We start from the raw sequence: 27,078 nt of genomic DNA, 5'->3' as shown, positions 1-27,078 counted from the left end.
CCGAATGTGTTAATATGTAATACCGTGAATTTTCCTACAATAGCAGATACTGTATATTTGAACAATTTTTTTTTTGTCATTTATATTTGTCTTGGAGCTCATTTGTAAGATCATGTCATAAATTGGGAAGTATGTAATTAATTGGGAAAGTTTGTAGCATGATGTATCGTTAAGAACTCTGTATAAATCCGTCTCGAAGGTTGGCTAAAGTTTATTCAAAAAATTGTATGTTACAATGTGTTTCGATGTGTTCGTTGTGAACATTTGGATATGCCGTGTAAGTATTGGAAGTGGAAAAAAAATGTCTGTGAACTCTCTTTGGAAGTGATACCGTGTTCAAGTATCTCCCACGATAAATGTGTTTTATGTTACACAGAAAATAAATATGCTTGTTGACAATGAATTGTGTTACTTTATTAGTGATACAGTTCGAAGGAAGCATAAAAAAATAATTTACATGGACAAATAAAGAAATTAGACCACATTATTATTTTTTTTTTCGTAATCGGTATGAAAAAAAAATAAAATCTAAAGTGATGAATGGATAGGAATCAGTCAATTTCTCTATCTCGACTTCATGATTTTTTTCCCTAGCGCAGTTGATTAATAAAGCGGAAAGCCTTCTGTATGGGAGGGCTTCCTTCCACCGTGTTCCAGTGTCCTCTTGAAATCGCGATCCCAGCCCAGGCGGCCCGTGACCAAGCCGAAATCGTAGGCAGTGCAATAATATTTAGTAATGAACAAAAAGTGCGATGCGAAACTTCCAAGTGTAAATGCTCGGGTACGCGCCGGCGGCTTTCTAGATGCGGGGGATATGAGAATGGGATTAAAAAGGGGAAAAACAAGCCTGCTTTAAAAATAGATATTTTTTTTCAGTGTACCACATAACGCCAAGTTGATCAAATATTTTCAATCATTAAAAAAAGAAAAAAATGAAAATAAGAAAAAAATAAGCCCGATAAGTCCCTTTATTCGACCGGATAAATACAGGTAGAAGGAAAGCATCATTTGCGCAGAAGTTCCTTTTTTCTGCTGCGCTCAGTTCCTGGTCAACGTACTAATTGTAATTTTAATAAAATTAGTGCAAACTCCAGGTCTTTTAAAAAACTCCAGAGCTGCCTCTGTGGTAAGATGGCGCCTCTCTAAGACCTGCCTCTTCTTAGTGATGAGGAAAAGGCCATAAATCCGTTGTTGTTTATGAAAATTTACAACTTTGCAATACAACTTTATGAGTTGTTCGGTTTTTCCATTGGTCGTTGTCGGTCATGTGGATGGTAACCGTGAACATGAACTTTTTTATAATTTCCCTTGCGAGAATAGAGCCGCATTCTTTTGCTGAGCTCTGTCCTGCTTCGGATCTCTCTGGCTTTCAATCCCCATTTCATTTGTTCTTTGTAAGGCAATAGTGAACAAAGTGTGCGGAGGTTCGGCATAAGCAGCCGCCTAGAACACAGATCCGGGATGGCAATTTCCAGTTCCCCCGCTGGAAGGTGTGGCATATTGGATTCAAAGCACTGGCGTGGCAGATTTTCAACTTGCAACCTGGCTAATTTCCTGCTTCTTCTGGCACCAAAAGGAGGGCGATTCGTCTCCTGTGCAGCCAAAGCGACAGCTGTCAAAGTCGCAGGGGCTCCTGTGAGCCAGAACCTAAAAGGTGAGAAATGTATATGACACTACCGTAAGCAGGGAAACATGGTTTAATACGTTTAAATATTAGACATGTGCAATTAAACCAAATGGAAATGCTACCGGCCAAAAATAGATGTGGCCACAGCTCAGCTTATTTCGGTTTAACCAGTGCATGCAAAAATATGCCTAAATAAAATGTCTACTTGCTATTATTTAATAGGGAAGCCGTGGATTTTTCACGAAGTTTATTTCTGTTTGCATTTGCCTGGGGGTTGCTGTGACATTCAGCTTATTTTCAGGTTTACAATATCAATCCGAGGAGATATTTAATATTTTTTCCCCCGCAGGATGAAAAAAAAAAAATTATATAGAAATATAAAAGCTGTAATTTGTCTTTCGCAGCATTAGCTTAAAGTTCATTTGCGGCAGCTGAATTGTAGATGTAATTTATTTGTGATTATTTCGAGGGGGGTTGGGGGAAGGAAAGAAAAATCACACCAATCAGCACAATGTCTCCTCAGGTTATTTCTAGAGCGGGGAATGTGGCTTTGATTTTCTTTATCAGCCCGGTCGCTGCCTGCAGCAGCTCCGCGCCCCGCGGCGGGGCCGTGGGAGCAGCGCCCCGGCAGCTTTGCGCGCCCCGGTTGCGCGGAGCGGGTTTGGCGGCGGTGAAACCGATTTCAGCGCCGGAGACGGAGATTTTCCCTTTCTCCCCTCGGCTCGGAAGAGGGGCTCGGGCGGGGAACGACCCCCGGGATGGAGCCCGGGACCCCGCCGCCTCCCCGCTCCCTTCCTCTCGGTGCCAGCCATCACGGGTGAGCGGCTCGGAGCGCTGGAAATGTGCGCTGTTTGTGCAGCCGGGCTGCTAAAAGCATCGCATTTGCATTGCATTGCGGTATCCGCCGGAGTGGAGCTGCAGGGAGCGGCGGATTATTTATTGCGGGGCCGCGGGTGCTCAGTGCTGCCACGGCGTGGCCGAGCGGCGGAGGCGGGCGCGGAGCGGAGCGGCCCCCGCAGCCCCTGCGAAGGGCAGCGCTGGGAGCGCTCCTGCGGGAGCCCACGGGGGGAAAAAAAAATAATAATTATTTTAAAAAGACTGAAATTTAAATCATACTTAAAAAAAAAAAAAAAGAGAGATTAAAAAAAAAATCCGGCCTACCTCACCTCTATGGCAGCATCAAAGCTCGCCCCCGGGTATTCCGGCAGCTGCCCCCTCCCCTTCCCCTCCGCTTTTCCCTCGGTGTGTGTGTCAACTGCGAAATATCACGCTGGGCAGGACGAGCCCGAATCCCCCCAGCGAGCTCCCTAATACCCCTCCAGTCTAAACACCGGGTCGCGTTGCCCAAACTGTTTGGATTAGAAGCTATTAGTTAAAGGTTGTTTTTGGGGACGCTGCCGAGCATGAGAAGGATTTGTAAAGTGGATTTGTATACGAGGAGAAGGAGGCTTTGAAGCTTAAGAGGGTAACTGCCCCCGCACCTGCATCCGAGGGTGGCTGGAGCCGCTGGCGGGGATCTCGGCGCGGGGAGGAAGGCGAAATGCTTGGTGGAGGAGGCGCTGGCCGTGCGGGGAAGTCCGCAAACAAATAAAAGGCGGATGGGATAAGTGGCCGTGGCAAAGTGTGACTTTGTGGCGGTGGCAAAACGCGCCGGCTGGCTTTCCGGGAAGGAAAAGTGCTGCGAAATGTGTCCGGGAGGGCCAGAGCTCGGGGGTAACGGGTCGGTGTAATTTGGGGTTTTCTGGGGGTAGGGGGAGGAGCGGAGAGGACGCATGAATGTGACCGAAGCGGAGATTGCAGTGCAGATTGCTTAGCTGTCACTGTAAGCACTCTAACACGACCCAGCCAGGCAAACGTGCACGTTTAATTCCTTACAATATTATGGGATCAACGAAGAAATGTTTTCGCTGCCCGCGGTCGGCCTTTGGGCGGTTTGATTTGGATGCGAGCAAGAACTTGAGAAACATAAGGAAAGAGTCAAAGAAAAAAAAGAAAAAAAAGACAGAGAGAGAAATAAATCAGTGCGTAAGCAATGCTATAAAATGTAAATATAACTAAGCCTTGAGCGATTTTTCTAGTTTGGTCTCCGTGCGATGGATTCAAACAAAAGGCCGTCTGGCCACAACTTTTTCAAGTAGGGGCGGTGGGCTTCGCTTGCCCCAAGTCTTGATTTTTCACGGTGCGTTTTCGTTCTGACCCACGTTGGCAAAAATCTGCTCGTTTTAAAACCTCTTTGTGCTTGCCGTGTTGTGTGCTTGTTTGCTGTCCTTCCCCTCATTTTATAACTCTGTTTGCCGAGAGCATAAAACTTTTTTTTTTCTTTTTCTATTTTTTTTTTTTGAGAAGGCTGGCTTGCAGTAAATACACGTTGCTCGAATGACCTCCCAAAGCCTGTAGCTAGAGAGATGTAATTCTACCAGGTGTGTTTATGGATTAGCTGGGATGAAGAGGTTAAGGAAGTTGAAAAAAAAAATCGGAGGCAATCAACATCTGAATGTGAAAGTCCAGCTGAGACTGCGAACAATACAAACTATTGTGGAGAGATGTTTTAACTCACTACTGTTTTATAGGTATCGTAATCCGCCCCCGGAAATGAGATAAATAGTCCTCCAACAACAACAAAATTCGCCTTTTAAAGCTACTTTAAGAAACGGGGCTCGCATGAATACCACTTTCTGCCAGAGCACGTTTAAAATTAGGCTATTCAATCGGTTGTAATGGGAAAGGATTATGAGTAAACACAGCTTGCAATGTACAACCTCGTGCTATCCCCAGGAACTGCAGGGTTACGGCTGAATTAAAAGCGTCTCAGCGAATTTCATCAGCACTGTTACTGTCCCTGCCCTGGGCCAAGAATTATATTTCCGCTATGGGGTAACTGCCATGTTGAAAAATGAACGTGGAAATGCTTGTTTCATGTATTTTTTCCCTCTTAAAGACACACATCCGCGCTTGATCCAATTATTTGGAGCAACAACGAAACCGATTGGCTTCTGCTGACTCATTAGCGGGGCTATATTAATTAGCAATAGTCCTACTGGCTCGTTTTTGAATTTGAATGTTTGATTCACTCAGCTCCACTTTGGCGGGGGGGGGCTCAGGGAAGGCAGACACGTGGAAGTTTATTTGGGCTGCTTGCGGGGCTCCGAGGGCTCGCCCGGCCCTTCCCAGGGCCTTCCCGGGCACTTGGTGCAAACCAAAAATCCCCTTCCCCAGAAGGCCGCCGCCTCCTGCCCCAGCCAAAACCTCGGCGTTAATTACCGGAGCGTTCATTAAGACACGAGACCTCACCCACGCAGGAGGTGCAGCCCCCGACACAAAAGCTGGCGCTGGGGCTGGAAGCCTCAGCCGAGGGGCAGCCGCGGAAAATCGCCTCCAAGCCGGAGGGTCGCGGCCGTGGCATGGCGGTGGGATGAAGGGAGAAGCGGCGGCCACGGGGGCTCAAACACCGGCAAGACCCCCCCCCCCCAAAAAAAAAAAAAAAAAAAAAAAGAAAAAACCACCAGCGCTGCACGGTGCTGCGCGGAGCCCAGCTCCCCCTTTTCACGTGCTCCAAACTTTCCCTCCGCAGCATCCATCACCTCCTCCCGAGGGCCAGGGGCCGGCTCTCCCACCCTGCGCGGCTCCCGGGGGGCGGGGGGGGGGGGTCGCCAACTTTTACCGGCCGCCCCCCTTCACCCCCCACCCCTAATTAAACCGCCGGGGGCAGGGGGGTCGCGTCCCCATCCTCCGCTGTCACGGCGCGCTGCGGCTCGCTGTATTATTATCATTATTATTATTATTATTATTATTATTGCTGATCTTAGGGCATCTCCCCGGGAGAGGGGCGGCGCCGCCGGGGCCGGGGGCGCGGCCGGTCCCCGCGGGCCGGGGGCGGCGCGGCGGGGCCGGGGCTTGCCGGTAACTTCGCGGCGCGGTGGCGGCGGCCCCGGGGGAGCGGGCGCCGCTCGCTCTCCCATTGGCCGCCCCGCCGTCAGCTGCTCCTATTTTCTGCTGTCGCTTTTGGCGCTCGGCCATCCAGAAACAAACCACTTCGATGACTACTAATAGTTATAGCCAGATGTACTAATACACAACAAATCACGGGCCGGGCGAGGGGAGAGCAAATGAGTTCCTATTTCGTGAATCCCACTTTCCCTGGGAGCCTGCCCAGTGGCCAGGACTCTTTCCTCGGGCAGATCCCCCTTTACCCGGCGGGCTATGATGCTCTCAGGCATTTTCCGGCTTCGTACGGGGCAAGCAGCCTGCAGGACAAGACTTACACCTCACCTTGTTTCTACCAACAGTCCAACACCGTCCTTGCTTGCAATCGGGCTTCCTATGAGTACGGAGCCTCTTGTTTTTATTCGGACAAGGAAATTAGTAGCGCCTCTCCCTCCGGCAGTGGCAAGCAGAGGGGACACGGGGACTACCCGCACTTTTCTCCCGAGCAGCAGTACAAATCGAGCGGCGTGCAAGCCAAAATTGTAAATGACGAAGGCACCGACCGGAAGTACACGAGCCCTGTTTACCCCTGGATGCAGCGGATGAACTCCTGTGCTGGTAAGGCATTGAATGCAACGGGGAGGGGAGGTGCGGGGGGGGGACAGGAAAAGTTTCTTTCCCCCGGATTTTTGTTATTTTTCAAAATTTTTCCCCCTTAGATAGAGTCCAGGCTGCTGGAGAGAAATGGCTTCTGCAGGGCAGCGTGTAACGTGAAACCCTCCCAGGTTATTTCAGCCCTGGCACACTGGCACCCTGCGAGCGGTGGCCAGAGCCCTGCTCGGGGGTCCGCTGGGGAAAGTTACTGCGGTACCCCTGGGAAGCAGGCAAAAAAAAAAAAAAATAAAAATAACAACACCACCACAAGAGAGGGAGCAGAGAGCTTTCGCCCCTCTCCTAAAGCCACCCCAAAGCTTCTGCTCGGCTCCTTCATTGTCAGAGAGCGATGTAAGGACTATGCCCTCTGCGCTGAGGATGCAATGCGTTTGTGGCACATTCCTCCTCGCCCCCCTCCCCCAGCTCGTTAGCGTGGAAGGATTGGATATTGGGAGCACGTTTCTGGGGCCGTGTGCGCACCGCCAGGGCACGGCGGATTTTCTCTGCCTTACAAGTGAACTTCACAGAACCGAACTGTTCCGTCTAGGAGTGGTGCTGGTGGAGAGGAGAGGGGGGGGGGGGGCTGCATCGGGCTGGCACTTATTTGGAATCATCCCATTAACACTTTTCCTTGCAGTGCTCGCTAATGGCTCCCCCGCTCTCCCCCTCCCGGGTTTACGCTTGTTGGACTGTGGCTTGCCTTTCTTTTTTGGAAAGTTAAACTTTCAGCAAGACCATTCTGATGCTGCTTTGCAGTCGAGGGCAATAAATTCCGGAGCAAATGGCAAAGGCTGTTCTATGATCTTTAGCTGATGTCTATCGTGAGACTTAAATTACAGACCCTCCGTAGCCATAGCCACGGCGATAGAGCGTGTTTGTGTAAACACACGCATCTATGCACGCCCGCAGCCACCCGCACACATGCGTGCAGCTCCCCGGCCCGCACACGTGTGTCTGTGTGTGTGCGTGTGTGCGCACAGGCTGGCTGCATGCAGAGGGCAGCTCCTGCTCGGCGATTTATAAGGGTGTTACCTACCTCGCTTCCCCTAGGTCCACCTTACTGACTCGCTTTGTATCACGGTTACCCCAGAAGCACGACGCACGTCCGCTTTTACAGCTGTTCAGGCAGGAGAAAAGGAAAAAATAGGGACCCAAAAAAAAAAAAAAAAAGCCTCCAGAAAATCAGAGCACCCCCTCCAGCCCCCCGCCCCCATGAGATTGTGCCTACGAAAGGAGGCAGAATATACTAACCGCTCTTTCTGGTCTGAAATCACTGGGCCCTGTCCAATGCGATCGTTTTGTCTTTACTTCTACAGGTACAGTATATGGAACTCATGGGAGACGAGGGAGGCAAACTTACACCAGATACCAAACGCTAGAGTTAGAGAAGGAATTTCATTTTAACAGATACTTAACCAGAAGACGACGCATTGAGATTGCAAACGCTCTCTGCCTTACTGAACGCCAGATTAAAATATGGTTTCAAAACAGGCGGATGAAATGGAAAAAGGAAAACAAATTCATAAATTCCACACAACCCAGCAGCGAAGAAACAGAGGAAAAGTCAGGGGAGTAGAACCATGTTTAATAAACGCTACCAGGCCTTTCCTTAGCGCTTACTGTTACTATTATTATTTACCTTGTGTTCCTTCTGCTACTAAAATCCTATAGGTTTGTCACAGCCTATTAATTCCCAAAAGGCTTGGTGAAAAAGATGTACATTTGCAATCAACTGTGACTTTCTCTAAAATACGTAGAAGTCCTAGCTTTCGAGCTGCGGTCATGTATATACATAGCCACTTTTCCAAAGCGTAAATGGTGTTGCTTAAAGTATTAGAGACACGGCCCAGATTTTTACATATTTGAGGGGAGCATGTCTGTGTGGGTGAGTGTCCCTGGCGTGCCTGTGTGAGAACAGATAAGCTAGTATTTTTTTTTTTTTTTTGTGTGTGTGTGTGATTATGAATGTGCATATTGTAGAAATATGAGAGATTTTAGAAAATCTTGGCTTTATCTTTTTACTAGTTCTCGCTACGGCGGGCCGTCTCGTTATGCTATGTTTGGGATTTTATGGTCTGTAGGGGAGAAAAAAATAAGTTTTACACACGTATAAGATATTTAAATAGTAAAAAAGAAGAAAAATACTGTAAAAAAAATCGTTGTATAAAAAGTTGCGTATAAGCTTGCAGTTAAAGCGAAAAATGAATTGCAGGGAGGTTTCTAAATGCCGCTAAACTGACTCTAATCTGCACTACTGGTATTAAAGTAAGAGCACGGCGTTCAACTTTAGGACGAGCGAGGGAAGAGGTTTTGAAGCGGGCGAATTTCTGTGGTTCCCGTTGAGCTTACACCGAGATTTCGGTGAGCTCGGCTGTACACTGAAGGGGCTTTGAATTATGGACTACGTTTCTTGGGGATTTGTGGGCTTGGGTCGGTCTTCTTTTTTTTTTTTTTTTTATTTTTTTTTTTCCCCTTCCTATTTTGAATTAAAAGAAAAGTGTCTGTCGGATTAACTCGGAGATATTCTCCCCAGCTTTTCTGGTATCTTGATTCACGTTCGCATTTCCTCGCACTGAGAAAAAAAAAAAAATAAATAGATACTCTAAGGAAAAGTAGCTGCGATAACATGGTTCCATGTCGAGTTCTGTGTAAGTAATATAGGCGCAGTGAAAATTTTGATTAATATATACGTTATAGCTCTCCCTATTATATTGTGCGTGTGTGAGTGTGCGTGTGAAGCTGTGTACAAATCCACTTGTACACGCATCGAGGCTCTTTTGTTTGCAAGGAAGCGCAGTTTGGGCGACCGCTCTAAACATTTTAAAAGCCACATCTCGAGAATCCTAATGCAAAATGGCTACCACCGGCTTCGTATTTTTTCTGGGAGGCAGGAAAAGTCTCGGCGACCGTGCAGCCGCCTGGAATTTGCCCCCCTAGCTAGGAAAAACGCCGTGTCCTGCCCGCGTAGCTACCTGCCACCGCCGGCCGGCGGGACCCGCTCGCCTCTCCAAACCCGCTGCGGGGGAGAAAGGGGACGATCATAGGAACCCCGACAGGGACTCGCCCGCGGCCGGCATCCGACGATGGATCCCGCAGGATCTGTGCGTGCCGCAGCCCAGCCTCGCCCGGCCGGGGGGCACGGAGCCCCGCCGAGCTGCGGCCGGGGGGCGGCGGGGAAGCTCCGGGGGGCGCCGGGGAAGCGCCGGGGGGCGGCGGGGAAGCGCCGTCCGGCGGCCCCTTCCCTTCCCCGGCGGAGAGCTCCTCTCCGCGCCGCCGTCGGGGGCCGTCACCCCGGGCCGACCCCGCGGAGCCGCCGCCGTGCCCCGCGCCGCCAGCGGGTGGCGCTCGAGGCCGGCGGACGGGCGGGCGGCGGCGGCGGCGACGCGCGGCGGCGGCGCGCCCCGGGCCGCCCGCGCCCTCCCAGCTCCCCCACCAGTGCACGAGTTTACCTCTAGAGGTCATCAGGCAGGATTTACGACTGGACAACAAAAGCACGTGATTTGAAGCCGTACCCCATATTTGGGTGCCTACGTAGGAGGGAACCAAGTACATGTCCCAGTCATTTCCATAATTCATCATAAATTGTGCAAGGGTGCTATAGACGCACAAAACGACCAAGAGCCACAAATCAAGCACACATATCAAAAAACAAATGAGCTCTTATTTTGTAAACTCATTTTGCGGTCGCTATCCAAATGGCCCGGACTACCAGTTACATAATTATGGAGATCACAGCTCGGTGAGCGAGCAATACAGGGACTCCGCCAGCATGCACTCCGGCAGGTACGGATACGGCTACAATGGCATGGACCTCAGCGTCGGGCGCTCTGCTTCCACCCACTTTGGTGCCAATGAGAGACCCCGCAGTTACCCGGCCAACACCACCTCTGCCTCGACAGAGCCCAGGTACAACCAGCCCGCGACGTCTTCCCACTCGCCTCCCCCTGACCCTCTGCCCTGCACCGCCGTGGCCGGTTCGCCTGTCAGCGAGAATCACCACGGGGTGAAAAACTCCCTCGCCAACTCCACCAGCACTTCGTCCAATTCCAGCAGCAACACGCACATCAGCAGGGACGGGGTTGGCACCTCGTCTGGGACTGAGGAAGACACTCCAGCAAGCAGCGAGCAGGCAAGTGCCCCGACCGACCAAAGCACAGCCCAGCCTTCACAGCCCCAGATCTACCCCTGGATGCGAAAACTGCACATAAGTCATGGTAAAGCAAATACCCTGTTCTTTCTTTATTTCTCTGGAGGAAAAGCAGCCTTTAATGTAAACCGGGTGTCTGCGCCGAGCAAGGTCGGGGAGAGGGGGAGAGGAGGGCGTGAGAAGCGTGCAGCCTCCGCGCACAACTCCGCTCGCAGGGAAGCCCGCTCCGTTGTCTGGGCAAGTCCCCCCCGAAAGCAAAGCGCACGGCCCCCCGAACACAGCCCGCCCGGCTCCCACCGCCGGCCCCAGGCTCGCAGGGAGCGGGGGAGTAGCAGACGCCTTCCCGGAGGGGGGACCGAGAGCGGGGGCTGCCCCTGGCTCTGCTCTTCCAGGGGGATCCTCCAGTGGGAACAGCGCTGCCGACCCCCTTTCTTTTGCCGAGCCGTGGTAAAAAGAGAATAGCCGAGGGCGAGGAGGGCACTTTACACTGCCGGGAAGCCAGGGGGGAGGGGGGCGAGCACCCCCCCAGACTCCGGGGGAACGGGCAGAGGGGCGCGGGGGAGCGGAGCAGCCCCCAGCCCTCGCTACCTGCCGTGCCCTGGCGGCCGGGGGAGCAGCCGGGGGCTCGCCGCCTCCCGGAGCCGTCCCCAGCTCGGCCGTGGGAAAGGGCTGCAAGCCTCAGCCTCGCTCGCCCAGCCCCGAAAGCCCGGCGAGCGTCGCGGGCATCCTCCACGCCAGCTTAGCTGGGGGAGGCGTTGGGGGGGGGGGGGGAGAGCACTAAGCGCTCGATGAAAGAGTAGTTTTCTCTTTTTGGGGGAAATCGAAAGCAAAATCCGAGCGAAAACTTCCCACGACCACCAAAGCCCCCCTCCCCCAAGCCTTTTCGGAAAGGGGCTGAAGGGGGAAACTTGTTGAGCATTTATCCAAACCAGAACCAAAACCGAGCAGGGCTGAGAATAACGGTCCTGGTGGCTCGTGGCTGCAATAAGACACGAAGGCTCCAAGTCGCTGCTGAGAATCTAAATCATGTACTTTTCTCTTCCAGACAACATAGGGGGACCAGAAGGGAAAAGGGCTCGGACTGCTTACACCCGATATCAGACCTTGGAGCTGGAAAAAGAATTTCACTTCAATAGATACCTGACCCGCAGAAGAAGGATTGAAATAGCACATGCTCTTTGCCTCTCAGAGAGACAAATAAAGATCTGGTTCCAAAACAGGAGAATGAAATGGAAAAAGGATAATAAGCTGAAAAGTATGAGCATGGCAGCTGCAGGAGGGGCATTCCGTCCCTAAGCATTTGATCAATTAAAAGTACTGAGCAGTATTAGCTGACCCTGCGTCTCATGTCAGTACTAAGTTGACTTTCTAAAACTTCCTTGTGTTACTTCTGTGAAGAAACCCTGTTCTTGTCGCCCTTATTCATCTTTTAATCATGAGCCTGTTTATTACCATTCTCTCGCGTGTATAAGTAGATCTGCTTTTATCGTACATTTCTTTGTCTTGAATGGCTTTGTCTTGAAAAAAATAATAGATGTTTTAACTTATTTATATGAAGCGAGATGTGTTACTTGAAGTAACTGTTAAAAAAAAGCAAAACAAAAAAAGAAAAAAAAAAAAGGAAAAAAGAGAGAGAGAGAAAGAAACCCTCCCCCGGTTTAGTACAAATGTTATGTGTTGCACTCAACCTGCTTAACTGTGCATGTGTGGTCAAGTGTTAATGTCTGTATAGCTCCAAGCTGTTAAAAATATTTTTATTCAAACTACCTATATAATTCCTGTGTAATTAATGCTGTTGTAGAGGTGAAATGATGAAATCAACTGAACTTGTCCTACGTGTAGTGAATAGTGAATCTGTGACGAAAACTGTGATTCCAAGCAGTATGTCCTTGCTGTGCCTTTGTATATGACTCTTTGCACGAACTCTTAGAAGTGGCTCTTATTAAGCGCAGCTTCTGTGATGTATGTTTTTTTGTGAACAAAGTTACAAATATAGTCAAAGTCTGGCTGTTTGAGCAAACTGTGATCAGCTTTTTTTTTTTTTGTATTTGTTTTTAAAAAAACTGACTGGAAATCAACAAAAAAAATAAACTTTCTATTGTAAAGTTTTCGTGATCTGGTTTGTGCAAAGCAAGAAGTTGTGCTTCCTGATTTGCCTCTTAGAAATATTAACCCGTGCAGAGTTTGTAATAATATTTTACCTGGCTCACGCTGCACGTTGTAAGAGGTAGAGCTGCATTTGTCCGATACCAGTATTTTTAATTGAAAGTTTTACCATAAGTTCCTCCTTAATGGTTTCTGGCTAGGTGGAAAGCTGCATTGCAGGACCACAATCAACACCCTTTGTGGGTGAATCAACTGTTAGTTGTTTGCTGATGGTTGAAAAAACATGTGCTTTGTTAAAACACCCTGCTAACTCCAAGACGTGTTTGCATCGCTCTAGATTTTCTCCTGTGGTTTCATTAAGTATATTTGCAGGACAGCCACGTTAGAGCCTTCTGCGTCTATTAGTAACACTCCATAGCCACTTTCCCACTTTTCGCCCTTTACAGATTTTTTTGGTTTTCTTCGCTACGATTAGTTTTCTATAAACGCAATGTTACTTACCCCATCAGAGCTTGAATGGTTAACTCTTCTGAGCTTCTAAGAGCAACTAAAGATTTGCACATTTACTGACTGGTTACATTGATGCCTTCCCTTAAAAGTTATAAAACAGTAAACTTTATAAGCCCCAGTTCCGGCTATATGACATTTGGGTGCCAAATGAATAGGGTTTTGTCTATGAATTAGATCGTAAAATCATCCATAGCACAGACAGATAGGCTCACTGGCTATAAAAAGTCACGTGGTGCCATTAAAGTAAGTTTTATGGTTTTGGGGAGTTGACATCCAACATTATATACCACATAACATATAATCTCACTGACGCTGGACTTCATTTGACTCTTTTGCAGGCTACGTGTGCCTCCTGGCCATTCAAATTGTCAGTTTTAGGTACAGAAGTATCCAAACCACAAGTTCTCAGTACTGTATGAAAAATGGCTCCTTGCAAGTCAAGGTAAGTTTTGTGCACAAGTTCCTTAAAGTTTATTTGTACAGTTGGGAGCCGAGGCTCTCGCTCGCTCGCTCTCTCTCTCTCTCTTTCTCTTTCTCTTTCCCTTTCTGTCCGCCTCGAGCCTTTCAGGACTGTCCCACCGAGCCCGAGAGGCAGGAGCAACCACTAATGATACAGGTTGCGCTGCAAATTCCCCCATCCCTTCACTCGCAGCAGCTAGCGCTGTATTTTAACGATCAAATCAAAGTAAACCACAATAAGCGACTTTGGCAGAGATGGATTTTGGGGCCTAGCTTTAATCACTTTGACTACCGCAGAAGATAATTACTTCCTTTGCTCCAATAGACTCTCCAAGTTTGGAGAGGTTTTGTTTAGCAAGGACTAGTTACTGCAGGCGATTAAAAAAAGGGAAACAAAATAGATAGGGCTTGATATTATCTGGGCAGTGTCTTAAATAAGCATGATAGAGGTGGAGGCGTGCTGATATGGTAATAATCTTTGGATTGGCAAAATATGTTGCACATCAGAGCGAGTATTAAAATGGCACGGACTGCACTGGAGTGCTTAAGATTCCTATTTTCTGCGATGGGTCGTGCAGAAAGCTTTAGCTATGTGTATACGTCCATCCGCGAGTGTGTAGTGTCTTGTGAGTGAGCATATTTAGAACATTGCTGTAACTTTTTCCAGCTCCTACGTGTAAATATACAAATATAAATATATGTGAATCGTGCGCGTGTGCATGCCTGTACAAATCTACATATGCGCCTGTATAAAGCTAGGCACATGCATCTGTTTATCCAATACCGGTGTATTTATGCATACAAAGGGTGTGTACGTGTGTATACATATATATGTTCCTGCGAGTTTTTTTTTTTTTTTTTTTTTTTTAAGCGAACCAATTGACTGTAACTTGTAGCATTAATACAAGAGACTACAGGTCATTAGAGTGCTGCAAATTATGAAATACGGGCTTGGTTTATTGAAGATTGTAAATATCCCCATAGCTCTGCTCTCTCCCTCTCTGCCTTATATTGCTGGCTGCCATTGTGGGGTAGGCCCCAGCTGCATGTTTACTTCCACATTCTTTTTATTTAAGTGGACTGTTCTCACTAGAGTGTGATTACTCAGCAATAAACTTTATGGCCGGATTTAACTTTAGTCTTTGAATTTCCAGGACTTGAATGAAAGGGTGAAAGGAGCTCTGTCTCTCTTTGGGTAGCTTTAAGGCCTGATCCTTACCCTTAGAGAGAGGGATCGTGGGGGTGTGGATGGACTATTCGGGGGCTGGGGAAGAGATCTGAGAATTAGCTCCAAAATACTTCTGTATGCAAACCAGTTGTGGGTATCTCCGCTCAGGTTCGGATCAGAAGGGATTCAACGCAATCGCTTCTGCAGGTTGCATTGTTTTCCTCGATGTGTCATAAACTCGAGTTTCAAGAAGAACTGGGCGGTTTGATGCGAGATGGGAGACAGGCTTTGTTGTATTTTGCTAGCGCTACCCAGCCTGAAAGCTGCAGTTTGGACGATATGTGGCACTGAGAGCAAAAAGAGAGGAAGGCAGAGGGGTACAGGAGGGTGAGGTTGGCGCGTACCTCTGCAAGGTCTGCACAGGGTCCACGACTGACATTGCCGACTGATCCCTTTCTTAAATCTGTCTCCCTTTCATGTTAAAGAAACGGTAGTATATAAGGTTGGCTCAGCTCAAAGATTTCCAAGTTTTACAAATATTTAATATTTGTAGTCAGCCTCCTGTGTAAGATAAATGAAGTCCGAAGCCTTTGTGTCTGTGGATCTTTCTGTGAGCACTAAACAAACACACATGCATATGTTTTTATATTCAAAAAATGGGAAAGGCTTTAAAAGCGCATATCCAAATACAGATTTGAAAATTATTTCCGTAATAAACAGCTGGGGATTTTATAGTACACTAGCTGTCACAGTTTCATCAATAGGAATACCAGAAAGTTTTTTTATGATAGGCGTGTATTATATTATATTATGTGCCATAAAAAATTGATAGTTCGAGGCAAAGGCATGAAAGGACTTTAAAAGTTTGGGCTTCATTCATATACGTGTCCTTTTCTGAAGGAAAATCCTGTTCTTGTTACAGAGAATGATACTAGGCGCGAACCATTCACTATTACTCAATAGTCGACAACATTGCGTTATTTGAATTATCTGGTGAATACACAAACACACCCCCACACCCTTTCAACTAATATTTTTGGAACCTGGATATCACCCCGCGCTGTAATGGTCTAAAGCGAAAGATTTGGTCCTATTACTTTCACATTTTTGGATGTGCTTTCTAGAGTACATTCTCGTAATGATGGGAACAGAAATTCAAGAACTATGGTGAAAGAAAAAATATCACGAAACCCATAAGCATATAAACACGCACGTACTGCAAGAAGCACACTAAAAACAAGAGAAAGTTAGCTAGCAATGACAACTTCTCAATATTTTTGGCCCTGCCTTGTTCTAAGCAGAGCAGTCGAAGTCACTCAAAACCAGAAGCTCATTAAGATTTTATAATCCACTTTTTAAATTTTAAATTCAAACAACTCCAGACTGCCGAACTCTACAAAAATATTCCCAGGTCCTAATTGTTTTCTGAGTGAAAAATGTCATGGAGAATAATCGCCTGGAATCGAGAGAGAGGTCTTATCTGCGCACATTATTTTTCTGCTGTGTTTTGGGGATTAATGCGTGCGAGTTTGTTTTACTTTAGGCATGGCAAGTGGCGTTGAGCGCACTGAAATATAGTTTACTTAATCCTCTGAAAGAAATACTTGAGTGTAGTGTGTCATGTCTAAGCGTTAGGCCAATTAAAGATTAGGCAACTCTCTTAATGTGTGTAACTAGTGACTTTGTAAGTCGTAACTTTCTCTAAACCAGAAGTAGAACAATTCGCTTGAAAGTCATCCGTAAATTACAGTTCTGAAGCGCTTCCTAAGCCGCGCAAACGCCCTAATTGCAGAACATTACGGGGAAATTATTATTCTGCCATTTCCTTACGTTTAATAAGTGTGTATCTGTGGAAGGGTGACAATAGAAGGGTTTGCAATCTGCTCCATGGGAAATTGAATGGAACAGATCAGGAGGGGCGGATCAGGAGGTTTCGATTTCAAACCCTGGATACTGGAGCAATGCCTTTTCCCTCCCCGCAAATACAGATTTAACGCATTAAAGGCAGACATAAGTAAATCTCCTGACCAAGTCAAGGCATCGCCTTGCTTTCTTAGCTCTTTCTCTTGCCTGCCCTTAAAATATCCTCAATTTGTTGTTAAAGTTGCTACCCAGAGCGCAAAAAAAAAAAAAAAAAAAAAAAAATACAGCTCCCACAGCCGCCTGATCATCTTCGAAAATATTATTCCTTTCAAATGAAAGCATCCCCACTAACGTCTCTCTGGAAGGCACATACTCATGGACCATCATAGTCACATGTTCGTGTAGCTACACGCACAAACAATATCAAATCTGACACGGAGAGCGTGTAAAATTTGCTAGGATTTCGCCTTATAGCACGCATAAGGAATCTTTCCTATAACCCCCCAAAAATGTCTTTTCAATAATAATATTTGCTATGAAGGTTATTGGGTAATTATTGCAATTTTGTGGAACAGTCCTTGCTTGAGGTGAAGTCTGTCTCTAGATAACAAATGGCAGCCCGTGCAGTTCACTGCCAGGTTAAGTAAATGCAGAAAAGATAAATCTGCACACCCTAGGAATCACCAGCAGAGCTCGCTTTAGACCAAGTTCACAGTCAACTCGTTTGCCTAGACAAGGCTTCGCAAACAATTAGAGTTGTTTCTTTATGTTTAAATCAAGGAGAAATGACTAAGACCCTAGCAGCAGAGAGCTGCAGCTTTTCCCCCAACGCCAGTCTCTACATCCTTCCAACCTCACGCCCAGAACTTACCCAGCATTTCACCTGCAATTGTAACCATATAGCGCCTTTGAGTAACAGGCTTTCCTCCAACGCTGCCGAAAGGGTGTGCAAACTGATTTAACAGCACTTTACAAAGCTGCCAGATTAAAGAAAAAAAAAAAAAAAAAAAGCAATAATTAAAAATGCAAACGTATCCGATTTCTCAACAGCAAGAAGAAAAAAAAAAAAAAAAAAAAAAAAGCCCTTAGAAAGCGGGGGGAAACGGCAGAACTATTGAAACAAACAGTGCGAGTCTCTTACTCCTAAAAGAAGCTGCATAGCTTTTGTATATCTTTGTGGTTAAGGGCGTTACAACTGCAGGTCAAAAAGTTGAGGGTCAAAAGTTTACGTTTTGCACCACTCTTAGTCATTCGCCCAGACAGAGTTTGATGTCAATGTTATAGCCGAGATCTTGACTATCAGCACAAAAGATAAAATAGCTTTGAGTTACGTGTGTATCACAGTATGGACTCCAGGTGAACCCTACTGGCTGAATGACCTCAATTACCGAGGAAAGGATAGAAAATTCCTCTTTTCAAGAGTAATACACGTTGTATTTCATCTTGAATTATCGGCCACATTTGTGTCTGAATATCTCGGGTTCAGGCGCGGCAGGTAAACACGCATGTTACCCCCACGCCAGCCGCTGGTGCTGCCTCCTCCGAGAGTCAGGTAGCAAAATGTTTCACCCTTGTTTATTATATAATAACCCGCTTTAAGAGGTTTAATGTTAAGCCTTCTCACTTTGCAAAATGGCAGGAAGATAAGATAGGAGCAAAGCTATTAACGTGTGTATCGATCCTAGCCGCGTCTTTGTTTTTGCTCTCGTTTCTGTAGCGACCACTAAACTGTGCTTAAACAGGACATGCTGCAGATAATACAGGCGGGTTATATGTTTAGTCCGAGGGAGCTCGCTTAAAACCGCGGAGCGATGGGGCCATGTTGTGCTACCGATGGAAAATATTGTGGAGAAGCTGGCGCCCAGCGCGGCTCCGTGATTTGGATGGACCTCAGAGCCTACTGGAATTACCCGAGGCAGCAGTTGCCAGTGAAATGGGGAGCAGGAAGGGATGTTTTCCCTCCTCTCCCCCGCCAAGAAAAAAAAAAAAAAAAAAAAAAAAAAAAAGTTTAGAGGAATTTCTTTGCGCAGAGAGTTATTTCCACATTGCTGGGATTTTTTGTTCCCAGTGCTGCCTCGGTGTTGAAGCTTTAGCTCCTCGGCTAGGCGGGTCTGGAGGGAGAAGTGGCCAATATTGCACAGGGAACTGCATTTTGGGGAGAGCACTGCAAGGCGCCGCCGGATTCAGGTTGCAATGATGAGGATGGAAGGGGGAAAGGAGATTCCAAAATATTGATAAACCTCTGTGAAAGGTGTGGAGGAGGGGACAATGCCATGAGGAATCCACAAAAAGGAGCGCACCTCGCCGCCATCCACGCCTTTCGACCCCAAAGGCAGGAGGCTACACCGTCCTCGATGCATTGGGCACGCGTGAATTATTTGCTACAGACCCAGCTGGATCGTGGCAGCCGGGCGATATTTCTTGGGAAGAAATTTGCGAGGTGTTAGATTTCAGATTAGCCAATGCTGTTATTGGAGATTTTGCCCGAAGTACCTGCCGAAGCGCAGAAAAGGTGTGCATGCAAGTATTTGCTCGGCGTGTAGACGTTGCTCGCATGTCCCTGCTGCTGCTAACTTGCAGAGAGCCCTGGCATTGCGCGTTTGGGGAGCCTTCCCTCACCGGAGATATTGTTTAACCTTTCACATCTAGAGTATTTATTTGGTGTAAGAGCGAAGCCTGATAACAAGCTAAAAGCCATAGCCAAATATCTATTTTGTTAAAGAATAGCAGGCAGATTGTTTCCAAGAACAACAATGCGTCTTTGATACACCCAGAATGAAAGCTGTTGCTATAACTGGGTTACTCAAGAGAAGGTGACTGAAATTCATTTGCTTCCTTACCAAAACAATTAGCCTCTCGAATTCCATATTTTTCAATCCAGTCTAGAATAAAAATATCAATGGGAATAATGGGAATATTTTCAAGGAAGCTGAAACTTCAGCGAATATTGAATCTTCTGAATCGGTGTCTAGATTATTCCTTAAAAAAAAAAAAAAAAAAAAAAGTTAATAAATTGAGACAAACTATTTCTCCCCTTTCACTCTCTGCATTCAGCACACTGCTCTCTGGTATGGAAGGTATGGTCAAAAGACCATTCATTTCAAATCCGGGCACAAATCACATTTTCTATGTGTTTATTTAACCATGCCAGGACAGAGCAAGCAAATCCCGCCAAACATCCAGTTGTTAAGAAGAGAGCCAGTGCCAGTGAAGTCCCCGCTTACACAAAAGTATGAACTTGGGCAAAAATATGAACATTGCCCCAGTAGCGACCATATAGAGCGAGTGCTTGCAACCGCGGAAGGCAGTAGCTGCCTCGGGGCTTTATGATTCCCAGGAACAAAGGAGGGAATACAGTCGATACATTCCATAACGTTTACATTTTCCCGCGATTTTTTCTTAATTTTCCCTTAGAAGTAGTGACCTGGGCAAAGCACCCCGCTATCTAAAAGACACTGTTATAGACCTTTTAGAAAAACTAAGTCCAAGGCCGAGGTGAACTTCAGGTCACCGCGTCTAACAAATATGAAAATGTCGCCTGGTGAAGGGCACGCCTTGTTATTTAACAAAGACTGTCAATGTGTAAGATTAATAAGAAACAAAATGCACACGGTGTCACTTTTCGGTCACTTTGAAACTTGGGACAGCCTCGCATTCAAGAGGGGAAAGCTGGGGCTAAATATATTCAAAATGGTTCAAATCAAATTCAAACCAGGCTGCTAGTACGATTCTTCCTCCTCCTACCACTCTCTCTGTGGAGGGTGCCCGGGCACGGCGAAAGGTTGACTTGAATTATTATTATTATTATTACTATTATTGCTGCTGTTATTGCTATTCTTGTTATTATTTTCTCTTTCGTTGTCATTACGGTTTAGCCGCGCACGTGGAGGGGAGCAGGGGTGCTCAGACGTTTCCCTAGAAAAAAGGGGGATCCCCCTCTCCCCCTCTTTGGGTATGCATGAGGTTGGCTCTTCTTGGTGCATGGCAATTAACTCTCTCCCTCTCAACTTCATTCCAGTGCAGTCCCCATCTCCTCCTCGGCCAGCCTCGGCCAGGAAACTCTGGCTCCTCTATTAACTGATTAAAGTCTCCTTCACCAGCGAAACCGAGCCTTCAATCCTCCTGCAAAAATAAGGGACCTGGCCTATTTTTCCTCTCCTTTTCTTTCCTTGAGAGGTTAGGATGATGCTACAAGTTTGTTAAAGGGAAGTACCGGGGGAAAAAAAGGGTTTCTGAGATTGTTTATTACAGCCATAAATCTTGCAGTAAAATGTCGAAATGGCCGTGTGCAAGATAACACTTGGTGGTCTTGGCTGGGTTCTTGTTTATGATAACAAAACCACAAAGACATGGAACAGGCCTTTTGGAGGTCCTGCCTCAGCACATCTTCGCAGACTAATAGAACCACACGAAAAAACAGACTGCAGCCGCGCAGCTCAGGTCACCTTGCAGATTTACAGTCGTATACAAAATCGCATCCTTCTCCGTTTAACCGAGCGCCAGAGATACACAGTAGAAAGAGGTGCAGTGAAACAAGTATACTTTGAGATCTAATCACGGTAAATAATAGGAAGCAGAACGCGGTCAGCTCTCCGAATAGAGCGCTCAGCCTACAAATCAGGACACCAGTTTTCGTTGTGTTTTACCGTGGCTCGGGAGCACGGTATCTGCTGTAGTGTTCTAGCCATAGTGTCTCAGGACTTGTCCCTTATGCCGAGGATAATGGGTACGGTAATCCAGTGTAATTCATCTGGTGCTGGCCAGCAGGTATTTGTACGTGTGTGTCTGTGTGCGTGCATGCATCTCCTGGACGCCGGGAAACTGCTCTCTGCTCGCGGGGGTCGCTGACAATCTTTCATTTTTTACAGTAACGTAGGTGGGAGCTTTAGTCTTGTACAGTATGAGTCGCCGTGTTGCTTTTGCTTGCTTGTTTGTTTGTTTGCTTGTTTATTAATAAAACAATGTCGCCTTTCCCGTCAAATGGGTGCTGCTGCACAGTTGCGGCTCTCTCTCTGGGTGCGTGTGTGTAACCGCATTTCCTCTCCATGCAGAGTAAATAGAGAAACTTATCTATTACACCAGTTAAAGAGTTCCATAGATGTGCTGTTGGAAATGAGTAAGTAAATGTGTTTTAACTCTCTTTACAAATTAGACATTCGATATGAGCAGGAAATGAGTGATTGTTTAGATAAGTACCCCAGTATACCCAAGTGCTGGAAATGTTCTAACATATTACAAGCCGCCTGCAATGTGCGTGTGTGCGTGTGTAGAAAATATAAATCGATACGCTGTGTGTCTAGTTAGATAGAATATATATTCAAATAGAATTTTATTGCATGTATCCATTATCTATAAAACTGCAAAAGGCAATAATCTGAATTTAAACCAGGCTAACTGTTAATGTAATATCTTTAGGAGGGCAAGATCTAAAACGTATCGTATTTATGCTTGATATATTAGATGTATTTTCCCATACCAGGGGATGAGATTACCCACTCAGCAATTATATTCGCGAGGGGTGCGGTAAATATTTATACGTGGTTTTATGCTTTCGTGAAAAGGTGAAAAAAAAAAATCCGAGAAGTTCGCTTCTAACTCCCAATCTACGAGAGTAGATGGCGTTCAATAAGTATTTTTTCTCCTTAGAATAAGAGTGTAATTAGTTTCACCATCAAATTTCAATTACCTAAGGTCAGGGCGGTTGCCTCTTCTCCCTCTGAGCTGAAAATATCGTTAACAGCCTCAGTTTTAGCACGGCAGAAGTGCCCGAGTGCCCTCTCCCCCTCTCCCTCCTACACCAGGGTTTCTGAGTTACTTCTGCGAAGGCTCAGGCGATTTCTCGTGGAATTAGAAATCCAGAAATAAACCCAGCACCACGCACACCAAAGCGGCGGGCTTAAATTCGTAGTTTGGCAAACGCTGCTCTGCGGGAAGGGAGCAGCGAGCCGCCGGTAGGAAGTGTTAGGGACCTCCGTGTCCGCCTGCCTTTCCCCCTTCCTCTTCTCCTCCCCGTTATTCCCAGCCTCGCTGTATCCCTCCCTTGCCCCACAAGACACTTAGGGGCTGTCTTCGGCCTTCCCTCGCCGTCCACGCTAACTTTTGCATCTCATCCTCCAGCGACCGCGGCTGCAGAGGCGCTGGGGGCCGGGGGCTGCCGGCCCTCCGCGGTCCGGGGGCGGGAGGGGGAGCAGAGGAGGTGGCCGCAGCCCGGCAGCCCCGACTCGAGGCTATTTGGAGATGGGCTCGCTTAAACCGATCGTGCAACGCCCCGTGTAACGCCTGCCTCCCTCCGGATCACGCAGCTGGGCTGCGCTCCGCTAAATAGGGGAAAAAAAAAAAAAAAAAAAAAAATCGAACCCAAAGTGTTGTGGGGAAAAAAAAAAAAAAAAAAAAAACACGAAACTGTCAGGTCTGGATTAGTTTTATCTCGCTTGACACCGCGACGGCCCGAGCCGGCGGGGATGGGATGGGATGGGATGGGATGGGGTGAGGAGCGGGCGCGGGGCGCGGGGGAGCCCCCGTCGGGGCCGCCCCGGGAGGAGGCGCGGAGGCGGCGGCGGCGCCGGGAGCGGCCCCCGCGGAGGGCCCGCGGGTGCGGAGCTGCCCCGAGCCCTGCGGCCGCTCGCCCTCCTTCCATTTCCTGATCCGGGGTCCGCGGCCCCGCGCGGTAATTGGCGCTGGCGGTCAGGTGGTGATGGTGTGTCGGGGTGTGTGTGTGTGTGTGTGTGCGCGTGTGTTGTGTGTGTGTGTTGTACGCGCTCCAGGGGTGGGAAGAGAGGAAGGGAGGGGAGTGCGGAGGGGAGGGGGGGGGGGGGGAGAAAGCTGGAGGCCCAAACTTTGGCAGCGGCGAGCACTTGACAGCGGCGGGAGGGGGAGAGGGAGGGAGGGGAGGGAGAGGGGGGGGAAGGGGAGGGGCCTCGTCGAGCCCAGAAAAACGACAACGCGAGAAAAATTAGTATTTTTGCACTTCACAAATTAATGACCATGAGTTCGTTTTTGATAAACTCCAACTACATCGAGCCCAAATTCCCTCCCTGCGAGGAGTACACGCAGCACGGCGGCAGCGCCGGCAGCTCCTCCGCCAGCTACCACCCGCACCCGCACCCGCACCCGCACGCCCCGCCGCCGCCGCCGCCGCCGCCGCCGCCGCACCTGCACGCCGCCGCGCACCCGGGCCCGCCGCTGCCCGAGTACTTTCCCCGGCCGCGCAGGGAGCCCGGCTACCAGGCTCCCGCGGCGCCGCCCGGGCCGCCGGGGCCGCCTCCCGAGGCGCTGTACCCGGCGCAGGCACCCTCCTACCCCCAGGCGCCCTACAGCTACAGCAGCGCCGGCAGCGCCGCCCCGGGCCCCGAGCAGCCGCCCCCGGGCGCTTCGCCGCCGCCGCCGCCGCCCGCCAAGGGCCACCCCGGGCCGGCCCAGCCCCTGCTCCCCGGCCATGCCCTGCAGCGCCGCTGCGAAGCGGCCCCCGCCGCCGGGGCCGGCACCGGGGCCGGGTGCCCGCTGCTGCCCGACAAGAGCCTGGCCGGGCTGAAGGGGAAGGAGCCGGTGGTGTACCCCTGGATGAAGAAGATCCATGTGAGCACGGGTGAGTTGCCCCGGGCAAGGGGGAGGCTGGGATGAGCCTGCAGAGGAGGGAAGGGGGGGAGGGTGCTGCCGGGGCCGGGACGGGTCGTTGCGTGTGTTTTTTTTTTTTTTTTTTCCTCCTTCCCTCCTTCTCCCTCCGCGTTTCCTAATAAAAAAAAAAAAAAAAAAAAAAAAAAAGTGAGAAACCTTTTGTATCCGGGGTCCTTTATCAAAAGATTTACGAGACGCCAAACTGTTAGGGCAGTAATTATAGCCCCCATAAATTTAATTGCCCTGCAGTGGCTCTGGGCCATGTGTCTTTGAAGCTTTTCTTCTAACCCAAATGCCCATCACCATTTTTTATTGCTCCTCGATTGTCCCCACTGTCGATAGGCTGCGAAACAATTTTTCTTGCCGTTATGTATCTTATTTGAACCTGGTGTCAAGTTATTATATAATGATTATGTTCCATCGCCCCCCCCCCCCTTTTCTTTCCCCTCCGCGTGTGTGTGTCCGTGTGTACACGTTCAGTCAATCCCAATTACAACGGAGGGGAACCCAAGAGGTCTCGCACTGCCTACACCAGACAGCAGGTCCTGGAGCTGGAGAAGGAGTTCCACTTCAACCGCTACCTGACCAGGAGGAGACGCATCGAGATCGCGCACACCCTCTGCCTCTCCGAGCGCCAGGTCAAGATCTGGTTCCAGAACCGGCGCATGAAGTGGAAGAAAGACCATAAACTGCCTAACACAAAGATGCGCTCCTCAAACCAGTCCACACTGAGCCAGCAGTCCAAAGCACAGACACAGGGCCACCCCCATCCGCTCGATGGGTCTACACCCAACGCAGCCGCGCTATAAATACGGTTATTATTATTATTTTTTTTTAATATATATATATTTACCTATCTATTGGGGTTTTCCAGCTGCCCGTGCTGGTGGTTGGCCGCTTGGACCAAACAACTGTGTAAAATAAAACAGGAGCAGAAAAGGAAGACGAGACGTGCCCAAGAACGGGCACATGTTTAAACCAAAACCCGGACGATTGTCTACATTGTATATAGATAATGGTTCCATGCCCATCATTTTTTTTCTATTTATGGAAACACTCTCTTGCCCTCGGTGTAAGAGAGTGCTGGATGCTGTCACGGACGAATTCTCTGTACCTAAGACGGACTTTTTTTTTTTTTTTTTTTTTTTGTAGAGAACACTTTAAAAAATAAAAAGACGGTTAAAACAAAGCCAAGACCTCGTGAGACACTTGTGTAAGGCATTGACTTGAATAGCGGTGTTTCGTGGCGTGGTCGTGGATTCTCGTGTGCGTGTGTGTGCGTGTGAGGGTACACATACACGTTTGCACACACGCCAACACAGGAAAGCGAGTGAACACGTTCACGGAGGTCAAAAACTTAAGAAAACTGTCCCCTCACGCTGTCTCAAGGGAAGTGTTTTATGTATCAAAGGTAACTTAACTGGTTTTAAGTGTAGCCCCCGCTGTAGCTGTGATATATTAGTTTTTCTCCACGTTCCCTGTTGCATTTATTTAAACAAAAAAATGCTATAAAGGCTGTTGCTGTCTTCATATTTGGCACCGTCTCAATCGTTTGGGTCCATGTACAATTTTGTGGATTTTTGGTGTAATGTAAACAGTGCCAAATGCTGGTAATAAAGATTATCCTGTACAAAAGAATTAAACGCTTGAAACACACAAGTCCCCTCAGTGCTGTTTCCTACACCTTGTGCTTCGCTGGTGTTGGCACCAGGAACGGAAAACAACGGTTTAACGCATTGTTTTAACTTGGATTAATATTGTCAATAAGGTAATGGTTGCTTTAAATATAGTGCAAAGCGTCTTGAATCCTAAGTGCCTGCCTGGAAAAAAAAAGAAAAAAAAAAAAAAAGGCACAGTAGGACGAGGAAAGGTCTTGCTGTATTGTGTAGGTGAGTGGTCTTCTCTAGCAGACTTGTGGCAAAATTAATCCGGCTCTTCATCGCTGGGCTTGAGACTGTTTTCGACCGCAGCACAGAGAAACTGAGCTTCTACTGGGAGCCAATAAGCTCCCCTGGCGGATTTTGCTGGAGGAGAAGTCACACATGCTCCCCATGATAACACTTTAAATCTCTAGCCAGTCGTGATTTATTCGTTCATTTTCATCCGATTGTGATTTCTCAATTGGCTAGCACTTCGAAGGGAAATACATGGGCGGTAACCTGAAGTTTCTCTAGCTGTCTTTTCTGTTTCTCTTCCTTTTTTTTTTTTTTTTTTTTTTTTTTTTTTTTTTAAGACCATTTCGAAACGTTTAGAGAAAGCCTTAGCAGTGACACGAAGCCAGGCACAACCAACTCGAACCGTTTATCTAACCGAGATCCTCCAAACGATGGAGGCGAACCGGGGGCCAAGAGGTTGCAGCTCGGAGCCTCCCCTCGCTGCCTCCGCGGGCTTTCACAGCTCTTTCTGAGACCAGCACCGAGCTGGGCAGGAAAAAACATGGAAAGGAGCTCCAGCGCTAGTAAATCTTCCAGGGAAGCACCACCGAAGGCCAAGACTTAGTTGCTTAGCCAAACACATCCGAGAGGGGTTTTTGGACCCTTCACGTGGTGGAGGCCGGAGGAGTGGGTGCCTCGCCACCCCTCGGGTGCCTTGCACCAGGCCCTGGTTATGCTGAGCATCCCTGCCTGTCCGAGGAGCACGTAGCGCCCGGGTGAAAAATTTAACGTGTCATTGGCAGAGTATGTTCAGCATCAGAGATATGGCGGTTGTAAATACGCTGAGCAAACACCGCTGTCTCCGAACCCGACCAGCAAGCAGGCCTGAAAAGCGCGCTTGCACTCACGTATTGCTGTTTGCTAAACCCTAAATTGCCAGCTGCCTCCTTATAAAGGGGGAGAATATAGCTGTAAGTGAGGCGACTGCTATCTGCAAGCGTGTATTGTGCGTTGCTCGAGAGTCCCTCCATATACTTAGAGCCCACATTAGCACAAGCGAGCAAAATTCCAGCTGAAACGTATTAACTGGCAATGCAGGATTTCTTTGGTGTGCAGCCTATGCGTATAAACC

At 48.1% G+C, this 27,078-nt stretch overlaps 3 protein-coding genes across 4 annotated transcripts in view; all 3 read left to right on the top strand.

Moving 5' to 3' along the window:
• Nucleotides 1–124: 124 nt before the first annotated feature.
• Nucleotides 125–27,078, top strand: part of HOXA6 (homeobox A6) — a 27,185-nt gene continuing 231 nt past the window's right edge. Inside the window, exons 1-3 of one of the 2 annotated variants that reach the window (XM_082753977.1) lie at nt 125–1,654; nt 5,912–6,169; nt 7,522–7,796. In XM_082753977.1, coding sequence (XP_082610103.1) covers nt 1,462–1,654; nt 5,912–6,169; nt 7,522–7,781 — 711 coding nt within the window. In that variant the 5' untranslated portion in view covers nt 125–1,461 and the 3' untranslated portion in view covers nt 7,782–7,796. Of the gene's footprint in view, nt 1,655–3,350; nt 6,170–7,521; nt 7,797–13,306; nt 13,411–27,078 lie in introns of those variants that run through there. The other variant, XM_082753976.1, reaches the window with a different exon arrangement.
• Nucleotides 9,856–12,457, top strand: HOXA5 (homeobox A5). The gene is made up of 2 exons (XM_082753974.1): nt 9,856–10,419; nt 11,398–12,457. Exons 1-2 carry the CDS (start codon nt 9,858–9,860, stop codon nt 11,646–11,648), a joined length of 813 nt encoding a protein of 270 aa, XP_082610100.1. The 5' UTR covers nt 9,856–9,857; the 3' UTR covers nt 11,649–12,457.
• Nucleotides 23,380–25,772, top strand: HOXA4 (homeobox A4). Its single transcript, XM_082755290.1, has 2 exons — nt 23,380–24,043; nt 24,553–25,772. Exons 1-2 carry the CDS (start codon nt 23,437–23,439, stop codon nt 24,879–24,881), a joined length of 936 nt encoding a protein of 311 aa, XP_082611416.1. The 5' UTR covers nt 23,380–23,436; the 3' UTR covers nt 24,882–25,772.

This window comes from Aythya marila (genome assembly GCF_965140915.1).
Source record: "Aythya marila genome assembly, chromosome: 2".
Lineage (NCBI taxonomy): Eukaryota > Metazoa > Chordata > Aves > Anseriformes > Anatidae > Aythya > Aythya marila.
This window is presented reverse-complemented; position numbering and strand designations above follow the sequence as displayed.